General features: G+C 52.1%; 10 protein-coding genes across 10 annotated transcripts; 2 read left to right on the forward strand and 8 right to left on the reverse strand.

Moving 5' to 3' along the window:
* Positions 1-420: 420 nt before the first annotated feature.
* AUEXF2481DRAFT_48023 (uncharacterized protein) lies at positions 421-3,243 on the reverse strand (the record flags this gene model as incomplete). The annotated part of the gene is made up of 1 exon (XM_013485236.1): positions 421-3,243. One exon carries the CDS (start codon positions 3,241-3,243, stop codon positions 421-423), a length of 2,823 nt encoding a protein of 940 aa, XP_013340690.1.
* A 1,227-nt stretch (positions 3,244-4,470) lies between these two features.
* AUEXF2481DRAFT_7920 (uncharacterized protein) lies at positions 4,471-6,129 on the reverse strand (the record flags this gene model as incomplete). The annotated part of the gene is made up of 1 exon (XM_013485172.1): positions 4,471-6,129. The coding sequence occupies one exon, from the start codon at positions 6,127-6,129 to the stop codon at positions 4,471-4,473; it is 1,659 nt and encodes a 552-aa protein (XP_013340626.1).
* Positions 6,130-7,323: 1,194 nt separating this feature from the next.
* Positions 7,324-8,411, reverse strand: AUEXF2481DRAFT_438652 (uncharacterized protein). Its single transcript, XM_013485288.1, has one exon. The coding sequence runs from the start codon at positions 8,039-8,041 to the stop codon at positions 7,412-7,414; it is 630 nt and encodes a 209-aa protein (XP_013340742.1). The 5' UTR covers positions 8,042-8,411; the 3' UTR covers positions 7,324-7,411.
* A 1,539-nt stretch (positions 8,412-9,950) lies between these two features.
* Positions 9,951-11,822, reverse strand: AUEXF2481DRAFT_7921 (uncharacterized protein; the record flags this gene model as incomplete). The annotated part of the gene is made up of 10 exons (XM_013485173.1): positions 9,951-10,001; positions 10,079-10,195; positions 10,275-10,426; positions 10,485-10,545; positions 10,600-10,739; positions 10,794-10,930; positions 10,978-11,307; positions 11,357-11,469; positions 11,519-11,673; positions 11,729-11,822. The coding sequence occupies 10 exons, from the start codon at positions 11,820-11,822 to the stop codon at positions 9,951-9,953; spliced, it is 1,350 nt and encodes a 449-aa protein (XP_013340627.1).
* A 243-nt stretch (positions 11,823-12,065) lies between these two features.
* On the reverse strand, positions 12,066-13,313 carry AUEXF2481DRAFT_43329 (uncharacterized protein). Its single transcript, XM_013485226.1, has 2 exons — positions 12,833-13,313; positions 12,066-12,780 (listed from the first exon to the last, which is right to left on the reverse strand). Exons 1-2 carry the CDS (start codon positions 12,903-12,905, stop codon positions 12,488-12,490), a joined length of 366 nt encoding a protein of 121 aa, XP_013340680.1. The 5' UTR covers positions 12,906-13,313; the 3' UTR covers positions 12,066-12,487.
* Positions 13,314-13,326: 13 nt separating this feature from the next.
* Positions 13,327-14,336, forward strand: AUEXF2481DRAFT_43330 (uncharacterized protein). The gene is made up of 2 exons (XM_013485227.1): positions 13,327-13,511; positions 13,590-14,336. Exon 2 carries the CDS (start codon positions 13,801-13,803, stop codon positions 14,227-14,229), a length of 429 nt encoding a protein of 142 aa, XP_013340681.1. The 5' UTR covers positions 13,327-13,511; positions 13,590-13,800; the 3' UTR covers positions 14,230-14,336.
* A 682-nt stretch (positions 14,337-15,018) lies between these two features.
* AUEXF2481DRAFT_48024 (uncharacterized protein) lies at positions 15,019-16,236 on the reverse strand (the record flags this gene model as incomplete). Its single annotated transcript, XM_013485237.1, has 1 exon — positions 15,019-16,236. One exon carries the CDS (start codon positions 16,234-16,236, stop codon positions 15,019-15,021), a length of 1,218 nt encoding a protein of 405 aa, XP_013340691.1.
* A 1,402-nt stretch (positions 16,237-17,638) lies between these two features.
* On the reverse strand, positions 17,639-19,412 carry AUEXF2481DRAFT_68983 (uncharacterized protein; the record flags this gene model as incomplete). The annotated part of the gene is made up of 3 exons (XM_013485252.1): positions 17,639-18,052; positions 18,106-18,948; positions 19,002-19,412. The coding sequence occupies 3 exons, from the start codon at positions 19,410-19,412 to the stop codon at positions 17,639-17,641; spliced, it is 1,668 nt and encodes a 555-aa protein (XP_013340706.1).
* Positions 19,413-20,847: 1,435 nt separating this feature from the next.
* AUEXF2481DRAFT_7927 (uncharacterized protein) lies at positions 20,848-22,887 on the reverse strand (the record flags this gene model as incomplete). Its single annotated transcript, XM_013485174.1, has 1 exon — positions 20,848-22,887. One exon carries the CDS (start codon positions 22,885-22,887, stop codon positions 20,848-20,850), a length of 2,040 nt encoding a protein of 679 aa, XP_013340628.1.
* Positions 22,888-23,101: 214 nt separating this feature from the next.
* AUEXF2481DRAFT_48026 (uncharacterized protein) lies at positions 23,102-24,943 on the forward strand (the record flags this gene model as incomplete). Its single annotated transcript, XM_013485238.1, has 2 exons — positions 23,102-23,742; positions 23,797-24,943. The coding sequence occupies 2 exons, from the start codon at positions 23,102-23,104 to the stop codon at positions 24,941-24,943; spliced, it is 1,788 nt and encodes a 595-aa protein (XP_013340692.1).
* Positions 24,944-25,468: the final 525 nt, after the last annotated feature.

Raw genomic sequence — 25,468 nt, forward strand, 5'->3', positions numbered from 1 at the left:
GGAAAGGAAATCCCACCGAGGAAGCATACACAGAAGCTGCAATCAGCTGAACAAGGCGAAAATGGTCAGATGAAAGAGTGAAAGAATCGCACAATGTTCCAAAACATCAAGAACTCACGTCGAGAAAAGTGATATAGTGGAAATGAATGGTTCCGAAAAAATGATTGCAACGTTGATAATTTGCAAGAGTGATGAATGGAAATGCCAAAAACAGCGCGAATGTGGTATCAATCTTCGTAAAGTGCCAAGGAAACCTCTGTCCCGGAAAACCAAACGCCATGATGTGTATCTCCCAATGACACACCTATACCAACCATAAGAAAGAGAAGGTACATCGTTGACCCTAAGCACCCAGAGATAGACAGAAAAGGGAAAGCACCAAAACAAGGAAGAAGGAGATGCGATCAGTCTATGCGGACATCATGCATCGCCGGCTTCACTAACTTCTCTGGCCACTTGCTCATACCAGACACTGTGAGATGCCCAGTCGACTTCGGCCACTTTCCTCAGTGTCTCGACCATCTCACCAACTTGGGTCACAAACTCTGGCAGTCCGGCCGTTGCTAATGCCTCTGAAGCACCACTGGCTGTTCGCACCCTCTCGCTAGAAGTTCTAGCGACGACGCGTGAGAGGACATGACTACGTAGCCTAGAATACAAAACTTTGGCCACGGGGTCTGTGAAACGTTGGGAGGAGGCTTGCGTGATGACACGGGAGGCGGCAGATTGCAATGCAGATTTGGTTGATGGCGGCAAGTTGTGTGCGCTCTCGAGCACGCCAAAAGCGCGAGAGGAGAGGCTTGCAAGAGCATCCTCAGAAGTATTCTCGGAGGGCGGCTCTTTGCTGAGGAGATCCCAGAGACGAGACGCTTCGGCTTTCCAGGGGCTGCGTACATCTCGCTTGAGCATGTTCTTGGCTACTAACAGAACGGAACCAATCGTGGTCATGTGTAGAGCCTTCTGTCGAATAGCACACAGTCGCTCTACATCGAGGGCAAGAGTTTCGGGTACGTCGGTCATGTTAAGCGGACCCTGTCCAAAGGCGATATCGACCAGCCCGCGGGTGTAAACATGATGAGCGGTAGGTCTGTCTGCAGGGTTACGAACCTGCTCTGGGTCCCGGCGATCAGCTTCAGTCAGCAGATTCACACTTGCGTTGCGCCACCAGCGATCTGTGCAAGCTAATGTGATTGCCCCTGAAGCCAGATCCGCTGCGAACATACGCGACTCGTATCCGGCCGACTCTCGAATAAGGACCGGAGCTGCATTCATCAAGAGGAAGTTGGAGTAATCGAGTGACAGCAGGTCGATGAAGTGCAAAAGGCGGAAGAGCTTTTCGATCATGGTACCCATGTCCTCATCGTTATTGGATACAAGATCATCTGCCAAAGTCTTTATCTGCGCATCACGGAATGGTGCACACAATTTGGGCAGGATGTTAGCCATAAAGGAGAAAAAGTTGGCATATGAGAAGATGCCTTGCTCGCATTGGCGATAAATCAAATCGGTATCCAGGGCTTCAATGATGAAGTTGTGCATGGAGTTACCTGGCTTCACAATATGGACGAGCTTGGCCCTGATCTCCTGGGCCATAGCTACGGTCCATGGAGTGCCCATGCCGCGCTCAACACCTTCGCGCATGCCATTACAAAGCTCACGATTGATAGCGTCGCGAATACCAGAATGAGCCCCCGAGGAGATGCGGAAGTCTTTGTCGATAGCGAGTTCGTGTGTCAAGATGCGATTGCTTGGAATCGGCGAGAACAAGCGGGCAAGATTCGAACGAACATCGTCTTGAGAAGCAGTTCCAGTCTGAACGGAGTTCTGCGGTAGAGGTGGAGCAACTATAGGGAGAGTCTCCGAGGAATCAGGTTCGGCATCTTCGATATCGGCGGCCGCACGAGGACGGACCTCAGCGGCAGACCTCCTCTTGACGCGCCTTCTCCGGCTCTCTCTAATAGCTTTCTTGATGAGGAGATCGGCACGTTCAGGACCAGCCAACTTTCTGATCTTGCTGAGGAACATGACCTGGTTGTCACGAATACCTTGGCGGTAATCCTCAGCAACTGCACCTCGAGTGTCGTCTTTGACCGTCTGCCAAATGGCGTCCAACTCGACGAACGAAGCGATCATAGTCTCGACCAGGGCGGAAGAGTCTTGAGCTCTCCAGGCATCAAAAGCAGACACATAAGTTGTGTAAGCCTGCGACAAATCTTGAAGCATGGCGACAGGAGCTTGAAAGCGATTTGATAGAGAAAGCGTAGACATGACGGACTCGAATAAGGTGATCAAGTCACGGGCCTTGAGGTTGAGATGCTGCTCTTGGGCGCCATTTTTGCTCAAGACAGAGGCAGGATGGAGGATGACTAGATAGGCACTAAGGAATGTGCGGGTAGCTTGCGGGGATGGCGAATCTTCTTTGTCTTGCAGGTTGAGGAGACGAAGGACTTTTGTGGTGGCCTGGATGATGGGCATGCCGGAAAGCAAAGAGCCAACGTGCTCGAACGAATGATGCCGGATGCCTTCCAGACTGAGATGAAAGTCGGTATAAGCCCTCACAATCAACCTTCGCTGGCGCACACGCCATGCCCGTTGTATCCTCCTTGCAGCCATCTCCTCTTGATTCAGCGCTGGACTTGTGTCGTCATCGCCTTCAGATACGTCTGCCAGCTTCTTTTCTTGCTCGCTGGCCCTACGGGATTTGCGAGAGGTCATGTTGCGTTTGTACTCTGCCCTTCTCCTATCGGCATCGGCCATTTTCTCTTCCATGTCCAAGCGAGCCTGCTTCTCTTCCTCGAGTTTCTTGGTCTTGATTTCCTGAGCCTTCTGTTTTGCTCTCTGGACCTCTTCTGCACATGCAGCAGCGACCTTTGCTAGCTTCTTCTCACGAGCCAGCTGAGCAGCTAGTGCTCGCCCTTCGCTCGCACTGGCGTCGCCCCTGGGAGCTGCCTTGGCCATGGCGGCTCGTAGACGGACCTTTTCGGCATGAGCGGCGCGGTCGGCAAGGCGTGCTTTGCGAGCCTCAATGATGGATGCTCTGCGCAAATGTTGTGCGATGTAGTTGCTCTGGCATGACGAAGTGCGGCGTAACGAACGAGTCGAGGTATGCGATTGGATCGAGGACAACGAGTTGCGACGGGACGAGGCGGCTGACGACTTGAAGTGACGAGGTTTGGGGTCGCGGTAGAAGCGAGCGGCAATGCGGTCAGGTGGAGCGTAGACTTGTCCAGCATCATCAGACATGATGACCATCGAGGTCGAGTCGAAGTCGTCTTCCTCGGGAATGGTGCCTTGGCCGTCAACGTCGAAGTCGGGCAGGTCGCTGCTGAGTGCTTCGTCTTCGGACATGTTGTCTACTGTGATCTCGGGCGTCTCGATGGCCATGTCGTCGAGAAGGCTCATGATGGTCTCAAGTGTTGAGTGGTTGCTGGTGATGGCGACGGGTTGCGCCGTGACCTTGTCGCATGCGGACTTGACGAAGGCTTTGGAGCCAATATGAATGTTGAACAATAGCACAATCCAGGCAGGAACCGCTTCAAAGTGTGCGCGACAACGAGAGGGTGGAGTGCGTGTGTAGAGCGCTCGGGTTTGGCAACGATTAGATAGCGAAAGGACCCCTCAGATGGCCCGCTGACGCTCGCTTCTTTACCACGAATGACGTTTATCGAAGCCGCTGAAGCCCTGCATGTGATCAATAATACACCGACTGCTGGACTCACTCGTGACGGCAAGATATGCAAGAAGCATCGAGGACATGTTTCGACGCTTCCATCATGAGGCTGTTGACGATTGCGTCTTTCCCACCATCCCGCTTCCCCTTCTCGTTCCCGCATGCGTAATCACTTGCCGCCTTTGTTTCCAACACCTTCTCTGTCCTTCTCCACCAAATCTTGCACCTCCTTTCTTGTCCACTACCACATGCGATGAACGCTACCACGACTGAGTTGACGGAACTGGTGCTTTTTGTTGAAGATCTTGGATGGCATGAGCTAAATAAGAGCTGCTAAACTACCTCCAAAGAATGACTGCGCTTATCCCTGTTGTCCATTTCGGATGCAGGGTGTAGCCGCCGATTTTGTCGCTGAGAGCGATGACAGAGGAAAAGAGATCAACGAAAACACTATCGTGATAACATGGCTGATGAGCCGCCGCAAATGCTGGTCAGCAGAGACAACTCTAAGATCAGCAGGTGTCCTCTGCTCTACTCTGGGATCACCCTCTATGCTTCTCCTCCTAACTTCCCAGCTCTCTGCACCTCTTCAATGGAAACTTCTTCCCCTGCTGCAATCGTTGCACTTTTGGTGACAAAAGAAAATCGTTGTGCCTTCGATAGAAGGAATGACGTGGCGCCGAAAGAACGCGCCGAGATGCAAGATAGATGGCGTCGTCATGTTGCGTCGTAAAATTCGTGATAAAAACGTATGGTGAATATGTTACATGAGAATTGTTCGTGTGATGTTGTTGTTGTCATCACACGCTGAGGCCGGTTGGTGTGCGACCGAGTGTGTTGCTTGGTGTTCGTACGTTGTTGAAGAATTTGAGAAAGGCAGACTTCTTCGAGGAGGACTTTTGCTTGATTTTTGCGTACTTGACCATAGGTCCGACAATGTCAGATCCATCAAGTCTTGGAAACTTGAGGGGGTCGTCCAAGGCAGGCAGATCAGTCAGAGGCGCTGGTTCTGCAAGAGGCTGGAAGACAGGTGTTTCCCCGTTCGCAGCTGTTTTGGCAACCACCAACTCGTGGTTTCGCTTCCATTCTGCGTCGATCTCTGCCCATTTCTTCTCAGTGTACTTATACACCTGCGAAGTGGGTCCATAGTGCTCACTGGTTCGTGCTGCTTGATGCATAAATTGTCTGCGAGCCGATTCCCAGTCCTCGAAAAGTTTTCTGCAAGCATGAATGTTGTAGGTTGCTGGCAGATACGGTTCAGGGAAGACGCTGAAGTTGGCATGTCCAAGCTTATTTGCCCACTTGTCTTGAGGACTGACTATGTGCATGGAAGATATATCTGGAGTGGACATGACTTGGCTGGAGTGCATGGCACCAAGCGAAGTAGTGGAAGCATGTGCAGAGAGAGCAGGTAAAACCATCGACATCTCCGGCAAGACTGGACTCGACAACGAGGGGCCGATCATAGACAGGCGAGCGAGCTGAGCGTTGTCAACCACGGTGGGGCACTGAAGTGGTGACTGAATGACATCTTCATCGCTCTGTTCAGGTTCCTGGATTGGAACGGGCAGGAGAGGTGTAGAAGCCAGAGCTTTGCGATCAATAGGCTCGTCCGGACGGGGCGCGCAAATGTCCAGAGGATTTGATGTCTCGATGGCAATCTGTGTAGGGGTTGGTGTCGGAGTGGTCTCCGCCTCAACGTCAAGAGGAGTGAGAACGGGCTTCGCGACCGAAGACATGTGAAAGGATGGAGCACGTGACGGCACACGAGACACGGGAGCGCTCTTCGTGCTAAGACGATGCACAGCAGTAGTCGGAGGAGAGGTAGGAGTCCTGTCACGGCGTTTCGACGAAAAAGATGATAAACGACTGCCCATACGGGATGCCAGACCAGTGACGGGGGAGTCCCCAGAATTCTGCCTGGACCTCGATTTGAACACCTTCAGAGGAGCTTCATTATCGCTGCTGAATTCGCTCGGTCCGTCTGCCAGAGAGTAATCCAGACTGGGGCGCTCTAACGCGGATGCAGATTGGTAGAGGCGAGGGTCCATCTCGGCTTCGCTCAGATAGTACATATCAGTGTTAGAACGGGACTTCTCGAGACCACATTGGCAGTTGACCTCGAATGCATCATCACAGAGGTCGAACTCGTCTTCTCTCTCGTGAGGATCCTCCACCAGATCATGCAGAGTTGTCCTGGAAATGCGGTTGTTGAGTGATTCGATGCTTGGTTCATATTTGGGAGGAGTCGTGCCCAAGGATGAGGAGCTGGAACTTGAATTGTGCGTGTGTTCATGGAATGAGAAAGTTTGTGTCAGTGGTGAGTAGTTGTCAGATGCGCCAGATGAGTTGCGAGAGTGCATTGAGATAGTTGAGTAGGGAGAGTCTGTCATTTCGCCGATCGTTGCGGCTGTAGGCGTTTGAGCGACGATCAACTTGGGCAACATAGATGGTCGCATATTGACGCGTTGCATGATTTTTTATCGGAAAATTTGGACGACGGCGTCCTGACTATAAACCGGATTCAAATGGCATAATGGTGTGTTGTGTGAGATGATTGAATGTCTGAGTGAGGAGCCGGAAAAGATCCAGAAAGTGATGGCAGAGTCAAGCAGCCACGTTCGATGGAGCAGAGGGCGGATGCAGAAAAGCCGGAGCGTTGGCTGCACGTCAAAACTGACACCTCAACCGTCCACTTGGATAGTTGTTGGAGCAGAGGGAGGAGATGGAGGAGGGAGAGAGATGTGCGAAAGGTGTTCGTGAAGAGGATGTCTCAAACTAAAACGGCGACAAGCGCAGTGCAGTGGCCTGGAGACGAGAGCGAGACAGAGGCAGGCGATCAAGATCAGTCGGAACTGCAAAATAGAGATTGGGGCCTAGCGTGCGGGTCCCATGGCATTTTGATGCTTGAACCTTCGCTGCAGTCACCATGACTGTTTAGGCCCTAGAGCGCGGAGCAGACATGTGGCCCCTCCTCATCCTCCACCAGACAAGCGCCTAGCGGGAAAACCACCACCCTTGTTGCAAGCAACCCAGCCACCTGCAGCTGTAGCCGATGCTGTCGAGTTCACTGTCAATTGCTTGCATACTGTGGTCGAAACTTTCCACCTGCTCTTCCTGGTGCACGAGATACACAAGACAAAGGTCCCTTGTCTATAGTTTGTGTGTGCCCTCTGCCTGTCATGTAACGGCACTACAGGCGACACACAGGTACAACCTCGCTGCTCGAGAACCGTCAAATCCTTCGGAATAGATTGTTGTACGCCCCATCATTCAACGACCTTCCACAACTGCCGCTTTGGAGTTGTGGCCACCAGTAGTCACGCGCGAATGCCCTATGTCAGGTGTTGGTAGCAGGTCGTTCTCTCAGTCATTCACTAAATATCTGTAGACCCTTGCTCTGAGCTGTCGGCTGCTCCTCTGCCTGTAAACAGCTTTCATTGCAGGGTCTGGCATAGCATCCTCGCCCTGCCTCTCTCCGCTTCGCTCTGTTGCTTCGACCAAACACACAAAAGTCCTGGTATTCCGTCATTTTTCTTCGTTTGCAAGCCAAACATGCACGCATAAACGGCCAGACCGACGGCCACTATGAGCTGGGACCGCTCATGACGAAGGCATGCACGTCCAGGCTCGTGTGCCAAAAGGTACAGCGTTACAAATCCGACAGACGCTCGGTGGAGCAATCGAAGGGAACAGGCACCAAACCATTTGGCAGAAAGTCGGGTCAAAAAATGAATATTTCTAACCAGTCACGTCGCACGCAAAAGTGCTTCGGCAGTGGATAACGTAGAGACACTTCTTTGGCACCCGAACAAAGTCAACCTGGCTTTGACGCAGGTCGGGGCGGCTTCCCGCTGCAAGCGCGCCTTCTCCCGCCTTTCTGCCCTTGTCGTCTGCTTGTTTGTGATACCCACCCAGCTCTTGATTGTTCGTCCTTGCAGATACAGCGGCTCTAGCTGCATTGTACCTCGACGTCATTTCATAGACTGAGGTCGCAGAACTGTTCTTTTTCCTCTCCTGTTTCACATCTGAGCGGCCGCTGTGTCCTAAGGTCGGTTTTTGTTCTTCGAGAGCAGCTAGCATAGTCGCGTGGGCATTTCTACCTCGGGCGGGGCGGCCGACCTTGCGGCACTCCACTGGAACCAGAGAAAGTAGTGCATCTGTACTGATCAGGCACGGGAAGCGAGGAACCTTCACGACAGCACCCAGCAACCTGGGAGGTGACGCCCAACACCGCCCAGCAGACCGATTGATGAAACACCGATAGACGCAGTAAGTTGCTGACGACGCATGCAGAGTACTGTATCGGCCCAAGATGAAATTGAAAACACAGCAAAGCCTGAAATCAACAGCCAGCAGACCTCCTAACATGGTTGCGAAGTTTTTATCCGAGTCATGAAGAACGTAAGAGGTGAAGCCTCCGACGGAAGGTGGAAAAGCCGCAGGTCCGCAGCCGAACCGCCTTCTTGACAGCCAGCGACATGGGTGTCTACTGGCGCTAACAAGGCATGTCCAAGGACCGACATGTCGCTTTGAAGCCGCGGTCACGGGGAATATTCGCGCCGGCAGAAGGGCATGAATGCGGCAAGGTGAGAAGCATCACGATTCCTATGACCCACGCGAACCAACGTCGGTTCTTCGCCGGCGTGAACCATCATTAACGATCCGTTGAGGACTAAACTCTCTGCAACGTGCGAGGGCAGCAAGCTCAACCCGATCGTGTGGATTTGTGCGCGCTTCAAATGTACATCAGGTACCAGTAGAAAGCATATGCATGGTGACAGAAGGGACAACTCAAATCGACTATCTACTTGCTGGTATCGAGAAGTGACAAGCAAACTGCACAAACTGTTTGATCGCAATCTGTAGAACAAAGAAGAAAGGACGCAGCACAAAGGGCGCAAATAGCCGATGAGAAGAGCCAAGACAAAAATGCGCAAAGAAGTACGCAATTAATTCGTGCGAGTTAGGTCCAGCTTGTCTCTGCTGTGGGTGGGGGCTCGGAAGCGGTCGACAGACTCGACTGCCTCTCTCCCCTCGCTTCTTGCTGTCCGTCCTCTGCGGCGTTCGTCAGTACAATTGTTCAGCCCTCGGAACTTTTTCAAGAATCCACTATTGACCGTGGGACTGCAAGCCGTTCGCGTTACGATCATCCTTCAGCTTTTCAAGCATTGCCAGGAAGCCGACTATTGCTTGCGAATTCGGCACGAGTCTCCAAAGAAGAAGGTGCTCACTAGACGCATAGTGCCAGAGGATTCCACCATCCGCAGACAAACTCCTCACCAGCGTTGTTGAACAAGGACTAGAGCTAGGTAAGCGAGGCAGCAGGCGCAGCAGCTGAGGTGGCCTCTCCTCTTCGCTTTTTCTCCCGTTCAACCCGGGAGAGATTGAACCAGACAAGAGCCTTCTCGAGGTCCCAGACTTTGTGCATCCTTGTCGTGATAGAGTATGCAATAGTTCAACGGGATAAATGGCGGATGAATGCACGGGTGTCGTGCCGTTTCTCTCACTTTGCAAAACTGCAAGGGGTAACCCTGTCCATGTTCCTTGCCGAGGCTGTCTTGCCTTGCCGCAAAACATGAACCAATGCAGGTCTCTCTCCTCACCCATGTTTCTCGTCTTTTGCCGGCCAAAAGGCAAGGGACCTTTGTATCATTGTATACACGAACAGAGTTCCGATTCTCGATAGACATATGGAGGGAGTTGAATATCTAATCGGCCCTCGGTTCCGGTTTACTGGGCACAAGAGCATCTCGAGCCGCTCTCGCTCATCATCAGATTATCTTTCGCCAACCGTAAGCCGCATCCCCAACAGACAAACCTTCGCGCCTTGCCCTTATTATCTTCCTCCCATCCTTTCTGCATCTCGAAAATCTATTTACTGATTTGGAGGGTCCTGTCCAAGCCGTCTCATTCGTGGGGTTGAACTCTGTCGTGTCCGCTACGGAATAACGCCATGTCGGCCTTTTCGAATCGGTCTGGAATAGGGTTGAATGCCTCAGGCGCATCAATTTCCACCATCGAACGACGCCCATAAAAAGCACATCAGGGTAGTCCTTGCAATTGATGATAACAGCCCGGAGAAACGCAAATTCCACAGCGAGCTGAAGATATGGCATCTCGAGACGATAGCCATTTCTGACCTTCCTCTCTAGACCATACCACTTTGTGGATGGCTATAGTTCGCCCAGACTTTCCATCAACGCCTCGTCGTGTTCGTCGTTCGAGCGGGATGTTCTGGCCACAGACGCGAAGACCGGTTGAGATTCTCCGCAATGTCTCAAACCCAGAACTTCGACCATGCGGTCTTCTGCTCCTCGGTACCAGAGAACTGTTCAGTTTACATGTAGTCAGCAAGTGATGCTCGTTGTGCCTCTCATGTTTCTACCGAGTGATATACAAACGCACCTCGAAATCGACATTCGTTATATCGACGAAGCCTTCGTTTAGGCCAGGCGGCTGATATCTACCAGCGAATCCTGTGAAAGCTTGTCTGGGTAGCATGGTCCTCGATTCTGGGTTCATCTGCTCACAGATCCGAAGTGTCAGTAAGCGCTGCATGATCTTCGCGGTATCTTGCAGTTCACAAAGCGTGCGTACGTACCCCTACTTGCTGTCCACCGATCGACCTAAGCGCGTCGTTGTGCTCGCACAGCTTGGAGGGGGCTGTGAAGTGTACGCATCGGATTGGGACTCCGAGCGATGTTGCGAGATCGGTCCAGTATTCGCGAGCCTTCACATCGGCATTGGTGTTGTCTAGATATAGTATTATCAGTACGAAGCTTGTAGTAGACACGACGGAGTAAGAACGTACCAACTGCCACCGACTTGCCATCCTCTAGAAACTCTCTTGCCACCTTAAGACACCTGTCTCTCTGCGAGTCTGGTCAACGCGAGTCCCAGGAGAACATGTGGGAGAGCGAACATACCGACTTGAGCAGGTCCTGGTTTACACGCTCATACCCAAGTGGGTTCAAGTGTTTCTGATACCACGTCGATTTTCCCGCTCCTGGGCTCCCACAAAAGATCACAAGCTCGAGGTCATTCTTTCTGGTGAAAACGACTGGACCTGCGAGTCGTTAACACAAGTGCCGTCGTATTCGTGATATTCTTGAAGACCTACTCGCTTCCGTCTTGCTTGTCAAGGCTGGTGAGACGTGCGCGGTTGGATCAAACGTGCGCGTGAAAGGACGAGGATCCTCTCCAAGGAAGAACTCCTCAGGAGTCATGAACTTGATGCCAATGTTGCTGGCCAGATCTCTGCCACAGGGTCAGCACGTATATGTGAATTAAGCAGCAAGACAGACCTGTCGGAGCAAGAGAAGTCTGCCTTGATGCCTCTCGCACCAGCGGTCCGACCTCCTGCATCGCCAACAAAGTAACAGGCCTCGAGGTCCACATCGCCTTCTGGAGTAAGTCCTTGTGCTTCCAGCAGCTTGTCCCACATCCCCGTACGTGGTTTACGAAACTTGTCCTTGTCAGTAGCTGCATAGAGGACGATGGGCAGATCCAGTTGGGTGAGAACGCCCTTGACTCTCTGCTTGAAATCGGCCAGCCGCTTCTTGTCCGAGTTGACTGTTTTGGAAGCACTGTTCATGCTGATACCAGCTTGATTGCTGAGGATTGCTAATAGATATCTGTTTCTCGTCAGCCAGGAACTTGGTTGTACGTGACCGACATGCTTACCCATCTTCAGCTAGTTGCTTTAGCTTTGCAGGTACCTGTCTGTGCCACCACTTCCAATCATCACCATCTCTAGCAAAGCGATTGCCAGATTTGGCATCGACCAGAGTCGAGTCCTGAAGAGAGTCAGAATTCGTCCTGCGGTTGATGTAAGATTTGACATACGAAGTCAAAGGCTGCAATTTTACGTGGCCTGTCTGCGGAAAAGTTATCGGCCTTGTCGTACTTGCAGTGCAGCAGTGTATTGTCAATAACTTTCCAGGTCAGCATTTCCGGAGCCTTTTGGGAAGCTGGTTTGAAGAAGTTGGCTACAGCCGAATCTGAGGCGGCTGGTCAGTCCTCATTGGATAGTGGAGAAGTGATTCTGATGATTACTTGTAGTTGTAGGAGCGGAAGGCGCTGTGCGTTTTAGTGGTGGAGGCGAAACACTTGCGTCCTCTGTAGCAAGGCGTTTGAGTGTTGGCGGCATTGTTGCGTATGGCAGAGCGAAGTTACGGTTTGGTGATCGAGGTCTGCACGCTTCTACTCGCGCAAAAAGCATGACACTGCCTGGTCGTAAATAATTCTAGGCGAGGCATCTCAGGAAGACGTGTTTGCGTCGCGTCTGTCGCACGTGCTTAATTTTGGACGTTTTGGGAATTTACTTGATTATCACACATTCTAGAGTTAGGCATGAAGCACTTTCACATGCTTGTCAACACGTTGTTGAATGGGTCATTGACAGGTTTAAGATTGCATAACGGATGCTACTCTGATTCCGATCGGTCAAGCCAACATGGCCAAGCAGCTTGCAAGATGCAGGCAGGTTATCTACATAGCTGACACAACAAAGACTCGACATGTCTTGATGGTCTCCTGGACTTCTCGTGGCGCTGGTCTTCACCAGCGAAACGCCAGCAAGCAATCGGCGCGGGTATATCCAGCACGCCGTGGCGTATCTGCTCATGTGCTTTGTCAAGCTCTTGGGTGTTTGGCCGAAATCGTATCTCATCCGTGGTAATCAGTCGTGATAAAGTGGTATAGATCGGGTAGGCAGGGGAATATCCAGCGCTTGCCTGCAGACGCTCGCCTTTTCCCATTTGCACATCGCTAAAAAGACTTTTTGTTCATCATCGAAGGGAGAAGATTGATCGCTTATGCGAACATGCTGGCGCCGCCTGACTCGATGGCCTCGATCTCGGCTGCACTCCAGGAGGTTCTGGCGAAACGGGAGGGCAGGTCGCTACGGTCGAAGAACTCGCCGGACGCGGGCTCGACGGGACCAAGGGACTTTCCAGGCTTGCCGCCAACGAAGCCGCCGTATTGGCTAGCCGCGTTGCGACGGGCCAGAGGGCCGTGCTGCTGGGCTTTCTGTCTGTATGAGGCGAAAGAGTCGGGGAGCTCAGAGGTGGGTGCGGCGGGGTGAGCGTGAGGAGTGTGGTCAATCTCTGCTTGCATGTTAGAGGGCATGACTGGAGCTATGGGCGCGGGGCTGCATACTGGAAGGGATTGATCTCTTGCCGAGGAAGCGGATCATGGGCTGACGGCCAAAGAGGATACGGGTAGCCTGCATTTTGGTGGTTGTGGTGTTTGAAAGTGTATGAAGTTGATCGTGTATAGTTTCGCGTCGGGTGCGGAAGGAAGTGGTCGAGTGAAGCCGGAAGTTGGAAGCTGCGGGTGGAGCTGGGCGTGCCGAGACTGACGAGTCGGACTTTGGTGGTGGTGGTTGGATTTGGTGAAATTGAGTCGAAACGTCGAGGGAAGGTAGGTGGTGGCAGAGAGATGGGCAGGCACGAATTCACAAGGAAGAGAAGAAATTTGTACAAGTGCTAGCGAGAGCGGGGCTGCTAGAATTGATGATGTATCCGGAGTTGAGCGTGCCTAGGTGGTGTGAGATGGCCTTGGTATCACGCCGCACAAAGGACGACATCGGCCGCTGTGAATACCCGATGCCCGCCGGCCTGACTTTCAACCAGTCGTTGTCCACCCACGCCTGTCTTTTCCGCCTGAAGGTGCTGCCTTTGACAAGCGCCTCTGACAAAGCATCAACATTCATCCCTTATCTCGACTATCTCCGAACCTTCGGTCGCTCTCCCCCGCCAGCACGCCATTGTTTTTCTCCTCGGTCTGCTCTTCGGCCGACTTTCCTCTCCACCAGCTCCGTTGTTTCCTCCACGGGGTAAGCCGAGCTCTCATCACTTCATCCGTTGGTGCCTGTTGTCGTCTGGATCGGATCACTAATTCCGCCCACGAACAGTCTGCCATCCTCTGAAGAAGAAAATCTGATTTGCCGGACTCCCGGTCTTCTTTCCACCTTCGTCACACCTGCTCCAACATCAGTGTGACACGGTGATTGAGCAGACGCGCAGGCTAGCTCCGTCAGTTTGACCGGAGGCATTCTCTTCTTTCCTGAGTGTAAACCTTGGCTCGCTTAATTGTCCCCTGCACTAGGACCCATCTCACGTGCAATGCATGAGTTCCTGTTGTACGGCCAGGTGCCGCTCGAGCGCCATGAGCAAGTTCTCAAGATCCTCGCCGGCATTGCTGCAATGCAGCCGCAGACTCTCTTTGAGAGACATCTGATCTACAGACCCCTGCGCTTGCCTCAGGACAGCAAACCTAACAAGAAGTTCCCTAATAAGCCTGTCAAGCCTCAGACTCTCACTTTCCAACATCTCATTCGTCAGCTTGATCTGTCCGAATTCGGAAAAGACTCTCCAATCCTGCTCGAGCCTGGAAGCAATGAGAATGTTGTCCAACCTGTAAACGCCTGGAGAATCAAGATTCAAGAGACACCAGAGCCAGAGACCAAGACGCTTGTTCTACGACAGGCCACCGAGACCGTGTTAGACAACGATTCGCTGCGCAGCTTTCTCGATCCTGCGAACAACGGGTAACTAGTTTCTTCTTGTCTAATGCTTAGTCTGGTCTCTAATAAGCGTAGGTTTGTGAATGAGTTTCTTGTCGAAGGTCACAGATTCGTGCACAAAAACATGGTGTTGACACTGTTCCGTCTGCTGCGAGCAAGCGATGTGCCTCAACAGGCTCCTCTTCCTACGCTACCTACATTGGATTCTCTCAAGCCTCTAGATACGAGTGGTACGTTCGTACTCGAGGCCTGTATTCGCATCGACGATCGCACAAAACCCAACTTAGTTTCTGCTGCCTCGGATGAGTTGAACGCGTTCAGAGATCTAATGAAAGGCTCTGTCGACATGAAGGTACCCGAGAGGCTTTCACTCGACACTCGCGTTCGATGAGCTGTGTCGGAACGCACTGAACTTTAGCCGAATTCCAAACCTGCAAAAAGGTTGAGAATGAGTTGACTCTATGGCCGATTCGAGGCTTTTGGTCAGAGCATCGTCTTCTCAACCTCGATCTCTCTGCCTCTACTCCTCTGGCCCCTGGTAGACTCAGGACGCTGTGCAGAAGCAGCAGCTGCGACGAGGAAACATAGCAGAGGCTGAGATAACTGCCTTCTCAAGGTCCTCAACGCGAGGGCGCCAGGACTCGCCACGCGTTCGCTCTCATAATGAGCATAGATATTGCAATCTCATGAGGGACTCGGGCCAGCACGCCATGACAGACATGTCCCAACGGTCTCACTTAGATAGCCACACACCAACCAGACACATCCACTTCAATACAGATGCTTCTTTCGCATCGTTTTTCTTCCTCATATCTGCCTAGTTGTCCGTGCTATAGATATCGTTATACTGCCTCAAAGCAGTGTGCTCAAGCTCATCAGCACTCCTTCCAACGAATCTGTCTGGATCTAGAGCTTCTGCAACCCCCTTATCGTAACCACTCCCTAGTATCATATTTTCTAGCAATCTCGCACATCCAGCGGCATGGGTCACCCATATCGCTACCGCCATCCACAGTCCATCGATCTCAGCGACAGGACCAAGCAAAGGCATGTTATCAGGTGTCACAGAAAACACGCCTCCGATTTGCTCTACACCGAATGGGTATTTCTCACGAAATCCTGCTTCTGCTGCAAATCTACCAGAAACTGCTCGCGTCATCGCAGGATCGAAAAGCTCGTTCGACCAAGGAACTGTGGCTGTAGACCCTGGGAAATCGACTCTTTGTGGTGCGTGGTCGTAGGTTCCCACCCCGTAGCGAGATCCATGGTCTCGTGAGTAGACGTGCGATTCTGGCCACCTCATGAATGGCGTGGTTGGGACTTCATGCTGTCTATCTGTCGAGTAGACGTAGGGGTGACTGACCGGAACCACGGGGACAGACGGTATGGCAGACGAGCCACGAAGGAGGGAAGCAGTCCAGATACCAGTCGCGAGAACGACTTTTCGGCATGAGACGGTCTCTCCTGTTTCGAGACGAACTTTTGAGATAGCGCCGTGCTCTACGATAAGCTCTGAGACGGAAGCTTCACGGAAGCATACACCGTTCTTCGCTGCCTTGCTACGGTATGTTGAACACAATATCTTAGGTTCTGCGACGCCATCATCCGGAAAGAATAGCGCTTTGGTCTCTGGGATAGGAGTGGTGATCGGAAACTTGAGGGCCTCGATTTCTGCTTGATCAAGCAATTTTGCCAGAAGTCCTGCCTTCTTGCTAGCCTCGAGTCTAGAATGCAGAGTCTTTATGCCTGAATCTGTGGATGCTAATTCTAAGCCTCCTGTGCGAGCGAAACCAGTGTCGAGTTTAGCGTACTCGGCTACAGATTGAATGGCAAGCTTTGTGAGGGCTGACTTTTCGTTGTATTGGCCAATGAAGCCAGGAGCATAGCCAGTTGAGCCAGCGATGGTGCTGAGAGAGCGGTCTAGGACCAGGATGTTGGCTTCGGGCGAGGACTCCGAGAGGAAGTATGCAAGTGATGAGCCTACTATGCCTGCACCGATGACGATTGTCAAATCTTGATCATTTTGATCTGACATTGTCAATGTGTGGGCTTGAAGGATGAACTCGGGATGGCAGAGACGACTATGAGCAAGTAAGACGAGCGAGTGTGATGTATGTACTTGGTGCACTCCTGGTTGGTGAAGATGAATATATTCGTCTCGTACTTGCCAATAAATGGGCGGTCTTGGCTTTTGATGAGTCGCGCCCTGTGTTTGACAAGTACCACGTCTATGCTTGAGATTGCTGATATGTAATGCTTTACAGATAGTATATGTAACAGAAGCAGAGATAGCCTACTCCACCGAGTCAGGGTCTATCTTACTGCTGCTGTAGCCAGGCGCGACACTTGTCCAAGTGGTATCGACTTTAACAAAGGTGCACCAATTAGACACTCGCAACAAAACTTTGAGCAATCGCAACACTGAGTGAACTTCCCAATCAAAACTACAGCTTTTAAGTCGTGCATCATCGCAGTATGAGCTCGATATTGATGCAAATACGTCCAGAGTAGATCGCTGCCAATCGAGTCAGGGTGTCCTGCGCAGCATCTCGAAATTAGGTCACTTACTGCAACATGGCTCCTTCTCTATGTTCTTGACTTCATGAAGCCTGTGGCCGATGACACGTCAATCACAGTTCACTGACATGTCGACTTGTTGTGGTAGTGGTAGTAACACGAAAGGAGCATCCGAGGTATGATCAACAACACGCATCCTGTGGACGTGTGACGAACATAAACTTACGGCCGAAGGATTCGAACACAACGAAGATCAACCACTATTAGGAACATAACAAATGGATTCTTCGATCAATTTCTGACATAGCCTCAAGCGTCATACGGCCATGCAGATCGTAAGCTTGACTTGATTTGCGTATATAGCCACCATTTCCAATACCCGACCTTGTTACTAATATTGACCGCATACTTTTGTTTCCTGGATAACCAATACCTACCACCCAAAACTTCAGATCCACCATAAACCCTTTCTCGCCATGTCGGGTTTCGCAATCAACGGCGTCTACCCAGAGTTCAAGGGAGAAACACCATATCTGCCCGAAGACTTTGCAGACCAATACCCCAATGACCCCGAAAGACAACGACAAGCAGCCGATCGCAAAAACCAAGCTTTGGCACGGAACAAGGAGAGGAAATCAAGTTCTTCATTTGCACAGACTGCGAAGGGGTTGTTCAAGAGAATGAGTCAGAGTGAAAATGAGGATATTGAACTTGTCACTGAGCAGGGGAAGTAAGGGGGTGAGTGTACTAGCTCTTTGTGCAGCAATGGCAAGCTGATAGATGGCAGGTAACGATCAGATGATGTAGGGATATGTGAATAGTTCAAAATATTTATACATGGAATATTATGATAATAAATACAACTTTGAAAAGTGAAAGAAACTCCAGGTCTCTCTTCTTTCAAATCAGCATAAATGAATCTACTGTCCAATGTTTGGTGGACGACCGTCAGCAGCCCTTGTGCTCTCAGGTACAAAGTCAGTACCCGAGACATCATGGATACCGTGGGTGGAGGTAGCAGCAGGAACCTGCATATTCTCAACACGGCGCTCACTCTCCATACCAGCAGCGTCGGCCTTCTTGATACCACGAGCACCACCTGTGAGAGCTAGAGCGTCGGCAGTAACAAGCTCTTCGTTCTCTGGGGGTGTCCAGCTTGAGCTCTTCCATGGCTTGACGTGGAGAATGTACATGGTGTCAATCTCCTCGAGGGTACGGCCTTGGTGTTCGCAGAGGAAGAAGTACGCCACGAAGGCGCCGGCGAAGTTGCAAGCAGCGAAGATATAGCCGTAGCGGTAGTCAATATCGTTTGTGATGAAACGTGTGAAGAAGGCCTAGTAAGGTTAGCTTTCGTGACTATTGTGTGAGGTCACAAAGGATAACTCACGATCAGGAAGTTCCAGATCCAGTTGCTCGAAGTAGCGATACCCATGGCCTTGGCACGGTAACGAGTAGGATAGAGCTCACCAACGATACACCAAACGATGGGTGCCCAAGTGGTTGCATATCCGGCAATGAACAGACAGGCGAAGACAATCATGACAGTTCCAGCTTGCTTCTCGTTGACTCCCTCGTTCAATTGGAAGTGACCGACAGAGGCGAAGACCATGAACATTGCAAACATCCAGAAGCCACCGAAAATAAGAGCCTTGCGACGACCAACATTCTCGACGACCCAGAGACCACCAAAGGTGCAGACGAAGTTGACAGCACCCAAGATAGTAGCCGTGACGAAACTGTCGCTGATACCGACCGAGTCGAAAATGGTCGTACCATAGTAGAAGAAGAAGTTGGCACCAGTCAACTGCTGGAGCATTTGAAGACCAGCACCCAAGCAGATACGATATGCCATACGAGGTCCAGTGAAGACTTCCCAGAAGGGATGATCACCACCTGCCTGCTCAACGTCGAATTTGGCCTTGATCTCACGGATTTCGCGGTTGACAGCAGAGTGATTCTGCGAAGTTCCGTAGACGTTGGCGATGGTGTGTCTGGCCTGCTCGATCTTACCCCTGCGGTAGTCCCAACGAGGACTCTCTGGAAGGAGCCAGATGCCGCCAGCCATGATGCCGGACCAGACGAAACCGATACCCATGGTGATGCGCCATGAAGCAGGTCCATTGATCGTCTTAGTTCCGAGGTTGATGACGTCGGCGAGCAGGATACCGAGGGTAATGAAAAGTTGGTAACACGAAACCATGGATCCACGAATGTTCTTGGGAGCGGTTTCCTACACGCCAAATCAGTACTCTGGGTTACAAGACGACGAAAAGAGGCACTTACGCTCATGTACATAGGAGTTAGAACGGAGAGAGCTCCAACACCAAGACCAGCAACCCAACGGCCAATGGCGACCTGGTACCAATGCGTCGTTGCTGACATTTGAACAATCATACCGACCCAAAATACGACATTTCCGACGAGAATACACATGCGACGTCCAAACTTGTCGGCGATGGGTGCGGCGATGAGAGCACCGAGCAGAGTACCAATAGACAGCAGACCGACGATGGTACCTTCTCTGACAGCAGTGAAAGCTCCATCTTGACCAAATCTGTTCAAGAAGTCATCCATGGCCAAGAAGCCAGAGATTTGTCCTGTGTCGTAACCAAAAATCAGGCCGCCCAGAGAGACGATCAGAACCATGGCGATGACTCTGAAATTGTAAATGTGTGTAGGTCCATCATCTTCCATTCCTTTTTCTGTAGTGTCCATAGTTCGTTGAGCACTCGTCGGCGGTGTCGTCGCACCACTTCGGAAAGAGGCATCATCCTCTTTGTCTTTCTTGCTGAACATGCCCATGTCGGCGACTACAGGGCTATGGCCAACGTGGAGAAGTTTGGGGTTTGAAGCTGTGGGATAACGGAAAACGTGGGAGAAGGACCGAAGAGATGTTGCGGAGGAGGTGGAGCGAGTATGGAGATGATGATATATAGATCAGTCCGACGATCCTTCTTCTTGTTTTTTTGCGATGGCTCATCCATCAGCTCGCCAGGACCCGCGACTGAGGTCATATCGTCTCAGGGACAACGACACGAACCCTCCGGAATGCAACCAAACCGATCATCCAAGAATCCTCCCACGCGACCCATGATCAGTTTTACCGTCGGCCGAGCACTGAACGAGCAAGGGCGTGCCGTCTCTCGCCGCGGACTGTGCTGTACAAACAATAAACGATGTCATTTTCATAGCAGACAACGTCATTGCAGGAAAGTTTTGAAGAGACCTCGTGGACGGCACGAGAGCCCGGATGTATCCCATTGGTCGGCCAAGTGTGAAACGATCGGATCCACGGCCGTGGCTTGCAGGGCTGCATGTTCGGCATGCTTTCAATCAACGTCCAGTCTGCGTCATCATCATTGCTTATACAGGTCTTGGTACAATTCTTCTTCCAGTAATGCTACAGAGCAAGCAATTCGAATTCGTAAAGCTATGTCTGCAAACACAATTCAAGCAGGTACTGGCCTTGCTACAACCATGGGGCGCGTTGTGGAGAACGCCTAAACACTTTCAGTGGAGACTCCAGTCGATTTTCGCGATGCAAAATGATCGACTTCAACTCGTATAAAAACGCTTATATTAGCCGAGCATCATGATCGAAGAGGTTGAAAAACCCGCTGCGGTGCGCTGTATGCCCTGTTTGCTGATCAATCTATCGGGACCGGTCGCGTCCGCGTACTCTCGGTGAACATCCACGCGCTATCCGACCGAAGAACACTGCCTCAAATCACTGAGTAATGTGGATCACGTCGGAATCGGGAACCGATTTTGAAGATGCGGCAGTTATCATGGCCCGGTCGGTGCTGATAAATCTCTCGACAGAATAATCGTGACAGTCATTCATTTGCTGGAAAGGTCTATGAAGCTTGTAAACCCGTGTCGAGAAGGTCGTGTCTCCAAGCGTGCTGCACACCGGTACCACTGTGAAGATGCACAGTCAATCTTCGGATCGGATCCGTACCTAGGAGAGTGTGCTCCGTGATAACTCTCCGTAAGCAAGCCTCCCTGTCGTGAAAGATATTGTGCATCTTGTCAGCTTCTAATTTCCTCGATGTGAGCATGTAAGAGACATTGAAAGAAACTTTTGATCATTCAATCATGGTTCTGGGAACATCTAGTCTATAGTACATTACTCGTCGTCTTCTTCTTCGATTGCAGGAGCTTCGCCCTGTGCTTCAGGCTGGCCAATGGAGATCAATCGCTGCTGCAGCTCCATGAGACGTTGCGTGCGCTGAACAATGACTTCCTCAGACACACCACTCTCGGCAATCCGCCTCTCGATTTCCTCCTCGTTCGGCTGAGGTCTTTCCTCGCCTTCGCCAGTAGGGTTGAACCACGGGAACAGCTCCGAGAAGAAGCGGTAAAGGCCCTGGAGCTCGCGAAGGCTCTCAGCTGCCCCGCCCAATGCACCTGATGTAGGCTGTGTGGCATTTCGAGAGGTACCAGATGGTGCGTACGAGGCAATGTTATCTTGTGGAGGCAGAGGGTCGGAAGCTGATGTGACCTTTGCTGTGATGGAGCGAGGTAGCAATGCGATGAGGGGTGGTAGGTCACTCATCAAGATATGTCTGCCTTCGTTCAGAGTAATATCTCGATCCACGACACCAGGCTCGGCGATATCACTACTGAGTGCCGAGCTGACTTCGACGAGCAAATCGCTAGCCTCTGGAGTGTTCCATAGGTCCTTTGCACGAGTAGCATAGACCTCAGAGTGCAACTTCTCGCTGTCTGTGCGTGGAGACTTGCCCCAGACACCAGGTGGAGGATCGATGTTGAGCTCTTGGAAAAGGCGAGCCGCGACCCAGGGGAAGCGACTGACAGCAGTATAGAGAGATTGCTTGCCCTTGGCTGCATCGCCGACCCGGACGAGTGCTAGAGCACGACTGAGTTGGACATTAGGCAGGTGCTTCCACTTTGATGTGAAGATGGGGTTGTTGACAAGGTCGAGGAAGTTCTGAGCTTGACGTCCACGCAGAGCATACTGGTCAATGACGAGGCTGATGCAGTAGGGATCGTTCTCAGGATCGAGACTCAGCAGCAGCTTCGACCACTCATAGACAGTTCGCCAGGTCGAACGCATACCCAAATTGGAGATGTACCGGCAGGCAGCTAGCCAGAACTCACGATTCTCAGGCCGGCGGAAGTCAAGACGAGCTTTACCTTGCTGGAGATTGGCTGAGAAAGTCGAGTGGACAGCGCGACCGAAAGAGAAGAGAGCGCGCTCCAACAGATCACCAGAAGTGGTATGGTCACGCTCTTGCTTTGCGATTTCCGAGACCTGCAGCAGAGTGCTGATGTGGTAAGGGTTGTGTTGCAGCAAAAGCACCATACGCTGAGGATCCATCGAGGCCACACAAGTCTCGAATTGAGACTGAACGTCCTGGTAGATGCGACTGTGGACAAAGGCGTACTCGACGGTGCCGTCTGATCTCTTCTCGATGACTTCCATACCAAGACCGCCGCTCGTAGCCACAGGCCACTCTTCCTTACCCTGGATGAAGATGTTACGACGACGGCTGAGAGCGGCCAGACCATCGCTTCTTCCCCCCGGTCGTCTACCCAGAGCGGCAGCCAGGCCAGCCTGTTGACCGCCGCCTCGGTTTCTCCTACGTCCACCGGCGTTGTTATCATCGTCGTTGTCACCTTCCAAAGCAGCGCGACCAAACAGTCTGCGCATCTCGTTGGCAGCATGCAATGAGGATGTGTCAACGGAAAGTAGTCGACAAATCTCGCTAGTAGTAGGGTCTGCAGTGTTGGTGGGTGTGGCAGTACCAGAGCCTTTCGTACTGAGAGACTTCAGGGCGAGGTCGATATCGTCGAGCGATGGGTCGGCTTTGGCAGCGGTAGACTGGGCCTTCTTTGCCTTCTTCTTCTTCTTTTTAGACTTGCTAGACGGTTTGGGTGCTTGCTGGGTAGGTTGCATGGGTTGCGTGGGTTTCTCGGGCTCGTCTTCGGATGCCTCCTGCTCGATATCGTCGTCTTCAGCAGCATCGTCTTCTTCGTCGGCACCATCCTCGTTCAACATAGCAAAGAGACTCTGTTTGGCAGGAGCAGCAGGAGCAGCTTCCTCTTCGGACTCCTCATCTTCCTCCTGCTCTTCCTCGAGCTTTCGCAATTGCTCCTGCTCTTCGCGCTCGCGCTGGGCCTTCCTGAGTGCTCTCGACGACATGGTGGTGTGTATGGAACTATTTCTTGTCTGCAATCAGATGACGATTGGACAAAGATTATCCGACGAGAGAGAGATCGGTGACGTAGTCGCAAACGGCCGATCGAATTGCTTGGCGGTCCAGGTCACCCCCGATGTCCGGGATAACAAAGTACGGAGTGCTGAGCATTGATAGATATCGATCGACCCTCGTTACGACACCAGCTCTCTCGTTCAGATGCGTCGTGCTGTAGTTCAGAACTTGCGTGCAGTCCGCCGGCCGAACGCAGCAAGATCAAAGGTCTCTGGCAATGTCCTCTTCCACCGCTCGCTAGCCACCCGCTCCTCTACCGCCCCTTCGTCTATGCGCCTCCGCCGCGTTTCCCTGGCTGTCGGTGCCGTTGCTGCTGGAGGTGCTGCCATCTACCAGTATCGCCAGTCCTCAAACTCCACTGCTGCCTCCGCCCAATCTGCCTCTCCTACAAACTACGCTTCTCCCTCGGCTCCTGGTGCTACTACTGGTCCCGTGTCGGAAGAAGTCGCCGATGCTGTCCGTCGCGCCTTGATCGTCGAGCAAGGCGCTCTCTACACCAGCGTCATCCCCGATAACCAGCCTCTACACAAGGAGACCGACGACTACGGTCGTAAGGTCCTTGAGATGTTGACGGCCGACCAAGCCACTCAGAAGCTGAGGACTAACCAGGAGTCCTACCTGGTTGGCCGCGGCTCTGGTGTCGTTCGCTACGACGTTGTCCAGATTCCCAGCAACGACCCCATCGAGGACGACCATGCTGAGAAGATCATCCACGTACCCGAGTCTGTGTCTGGTCAGAGCGAAGGTAGCGACTGGATGTTCTGGGGTGTCTTCGATGGTCACGCGTACATTTGCCCAATCTCCCATAGTGCTGCAATCCGCTAATACTCAACCTATAGTGGCTGGACCACGTCTGCTAAACTCCGCCAGACCCTCATCTCTTACGTCGCTCGCGAGCTGAACACGACTTACTCTGCCGCCTCCGCAAACTCGTCTCTGAAGCCTCCTCCCTCTGACGCCGTCGACGCTGCAATCAAGAAGGCCTTTACATTGCTCGACCACGAGATCACGAACGAGAGTGTCAAGAAGGTTCAGAACGCAAAGTCGAGATCGCTGGCCGCCGAACTGCTCGCTCCCGCTCTTTCTGGCTCATGCGCTCTGCTCTCCTTCTACGACAGTCGTTCCAAGGAGCTCCGTGTCGCATGTACTGGTGACTCGCGTGCTGTTCTAGGCCGTCGTGCCGCCAGTGGCAAGTGGACTGCAACTGCCCTTTCCGTCGATCAGACTGGAGGAACAGAGTCTGAGAACGCCCGTCTGCGTAAGGAACACCCCAACGAGCCGTATGTTACCCACAACGGCCGTATTCTCGGCGGTCTCGAACCCAGCCGTGCTTTTGGAGACGCCGTCTACAAGTGGTCTAAAGAGACTCAAGACCTTTTAAGAAAGAACTTCTTCACCCGCTCATACTCAAAGCATTTGAAGACACCTCCCTATGTCACTGCCGAGCCTGTGGTTACCACGACAAAGGTACAGCCCGAAAAGGGCGACTTTGTCGTTATGGCTACAGACGGGCTTTGGGAGATGCTCACCAATGAGGAGGTCATCGGTCTTGTCGGTATGTGGCTTGACCAACAAGCCCACACTGCTCCTCAGCAGAACCAGTCATGGCTCAAGTCATGGTTTAGTTCTAACAAGGCTGCATCCGCCCTCAATGTCGAGGGCGCCGCTCATGGAGAGGATGCCACTGGTCAGCGTGCCCCTATTCGTCAACAGCAGTGGGGTGTCAATGACCCTGAGTTCCAGCGCTTCGTTGTTGAAGACAAGAACGCCGCAACCCATCTCGCCCGTAATGCTCTTGGCGGAAAGGATCAAGACACCCTGTCTGCCCTGCTCACTCTCCCCAGCCCATACTCGCGCAGATACCGTGATGATCTGACCATCGAAGTCATTTTCTTCGGCGAAGGCGGACCAGAACGGTCAGGTAAAGTGGAGTTGAACAAGGAGGCTTCGGCACTGAGCTCCGAGAGTGTCAAGGCTAAGCTTTGAGTACCGTGTGAATGTCTTTGATGTTGCATTGCCGGAGTTTTGATCATGGCGCTGGGTCTTGGGATCGGAACTGAGCTGACTCGAGGGTCTAAATCCGTCAAAGGGGTTGATTCGTTCGGAGATAGTCGCTCCACCATAGGAGTTGTTCACATAGGATAGAGAATCGAAACTTCTCAAGCATATATCAAGCAAGTTTTGACGACCAAGCTGAGACGACAGATGTGGAATGCTGCTCAGACCTTGTTGAAACATCTGAACTCTCTTGCAAGCTCTATCTGAATTGGGATATCATCTGATGTGGTGTTGTTTGTTCGGAGGCCTCGTATTCTCATCTTGAGCCAATCGCTCAAGATATCCACTTCCGCATCATAAGATTGCAATCCACATGCACCGCAAGCCTCCAGAATCCTTCCTTCTCTGTTGTTTCTATGCAGCTCGTAACCCAACTCCCGGGTCGGCGCCATGGGCATGATCGTCGCTCGTCTCCAGATTTGCGTGTGGTCTGCCCTTACGCACGAAGATCAT

The sequence above is a fragment of the Aureobasidium subglaciale genome, assembly GCF_000721755.1.
Source record: "Aureobasidium subglaciale EXF-2481 unplaced genomic scaffold scaffold_23, whole genome shotgun sequence".
Classification (NCBI taxonomy): domain Eukaryota; kingdom Fungi; phylum Ascomycota; class Dothideomycetes; order Dothideales; family Saccotheciaceae; genus Aureobasidium; species Aureobasidium subglaciale.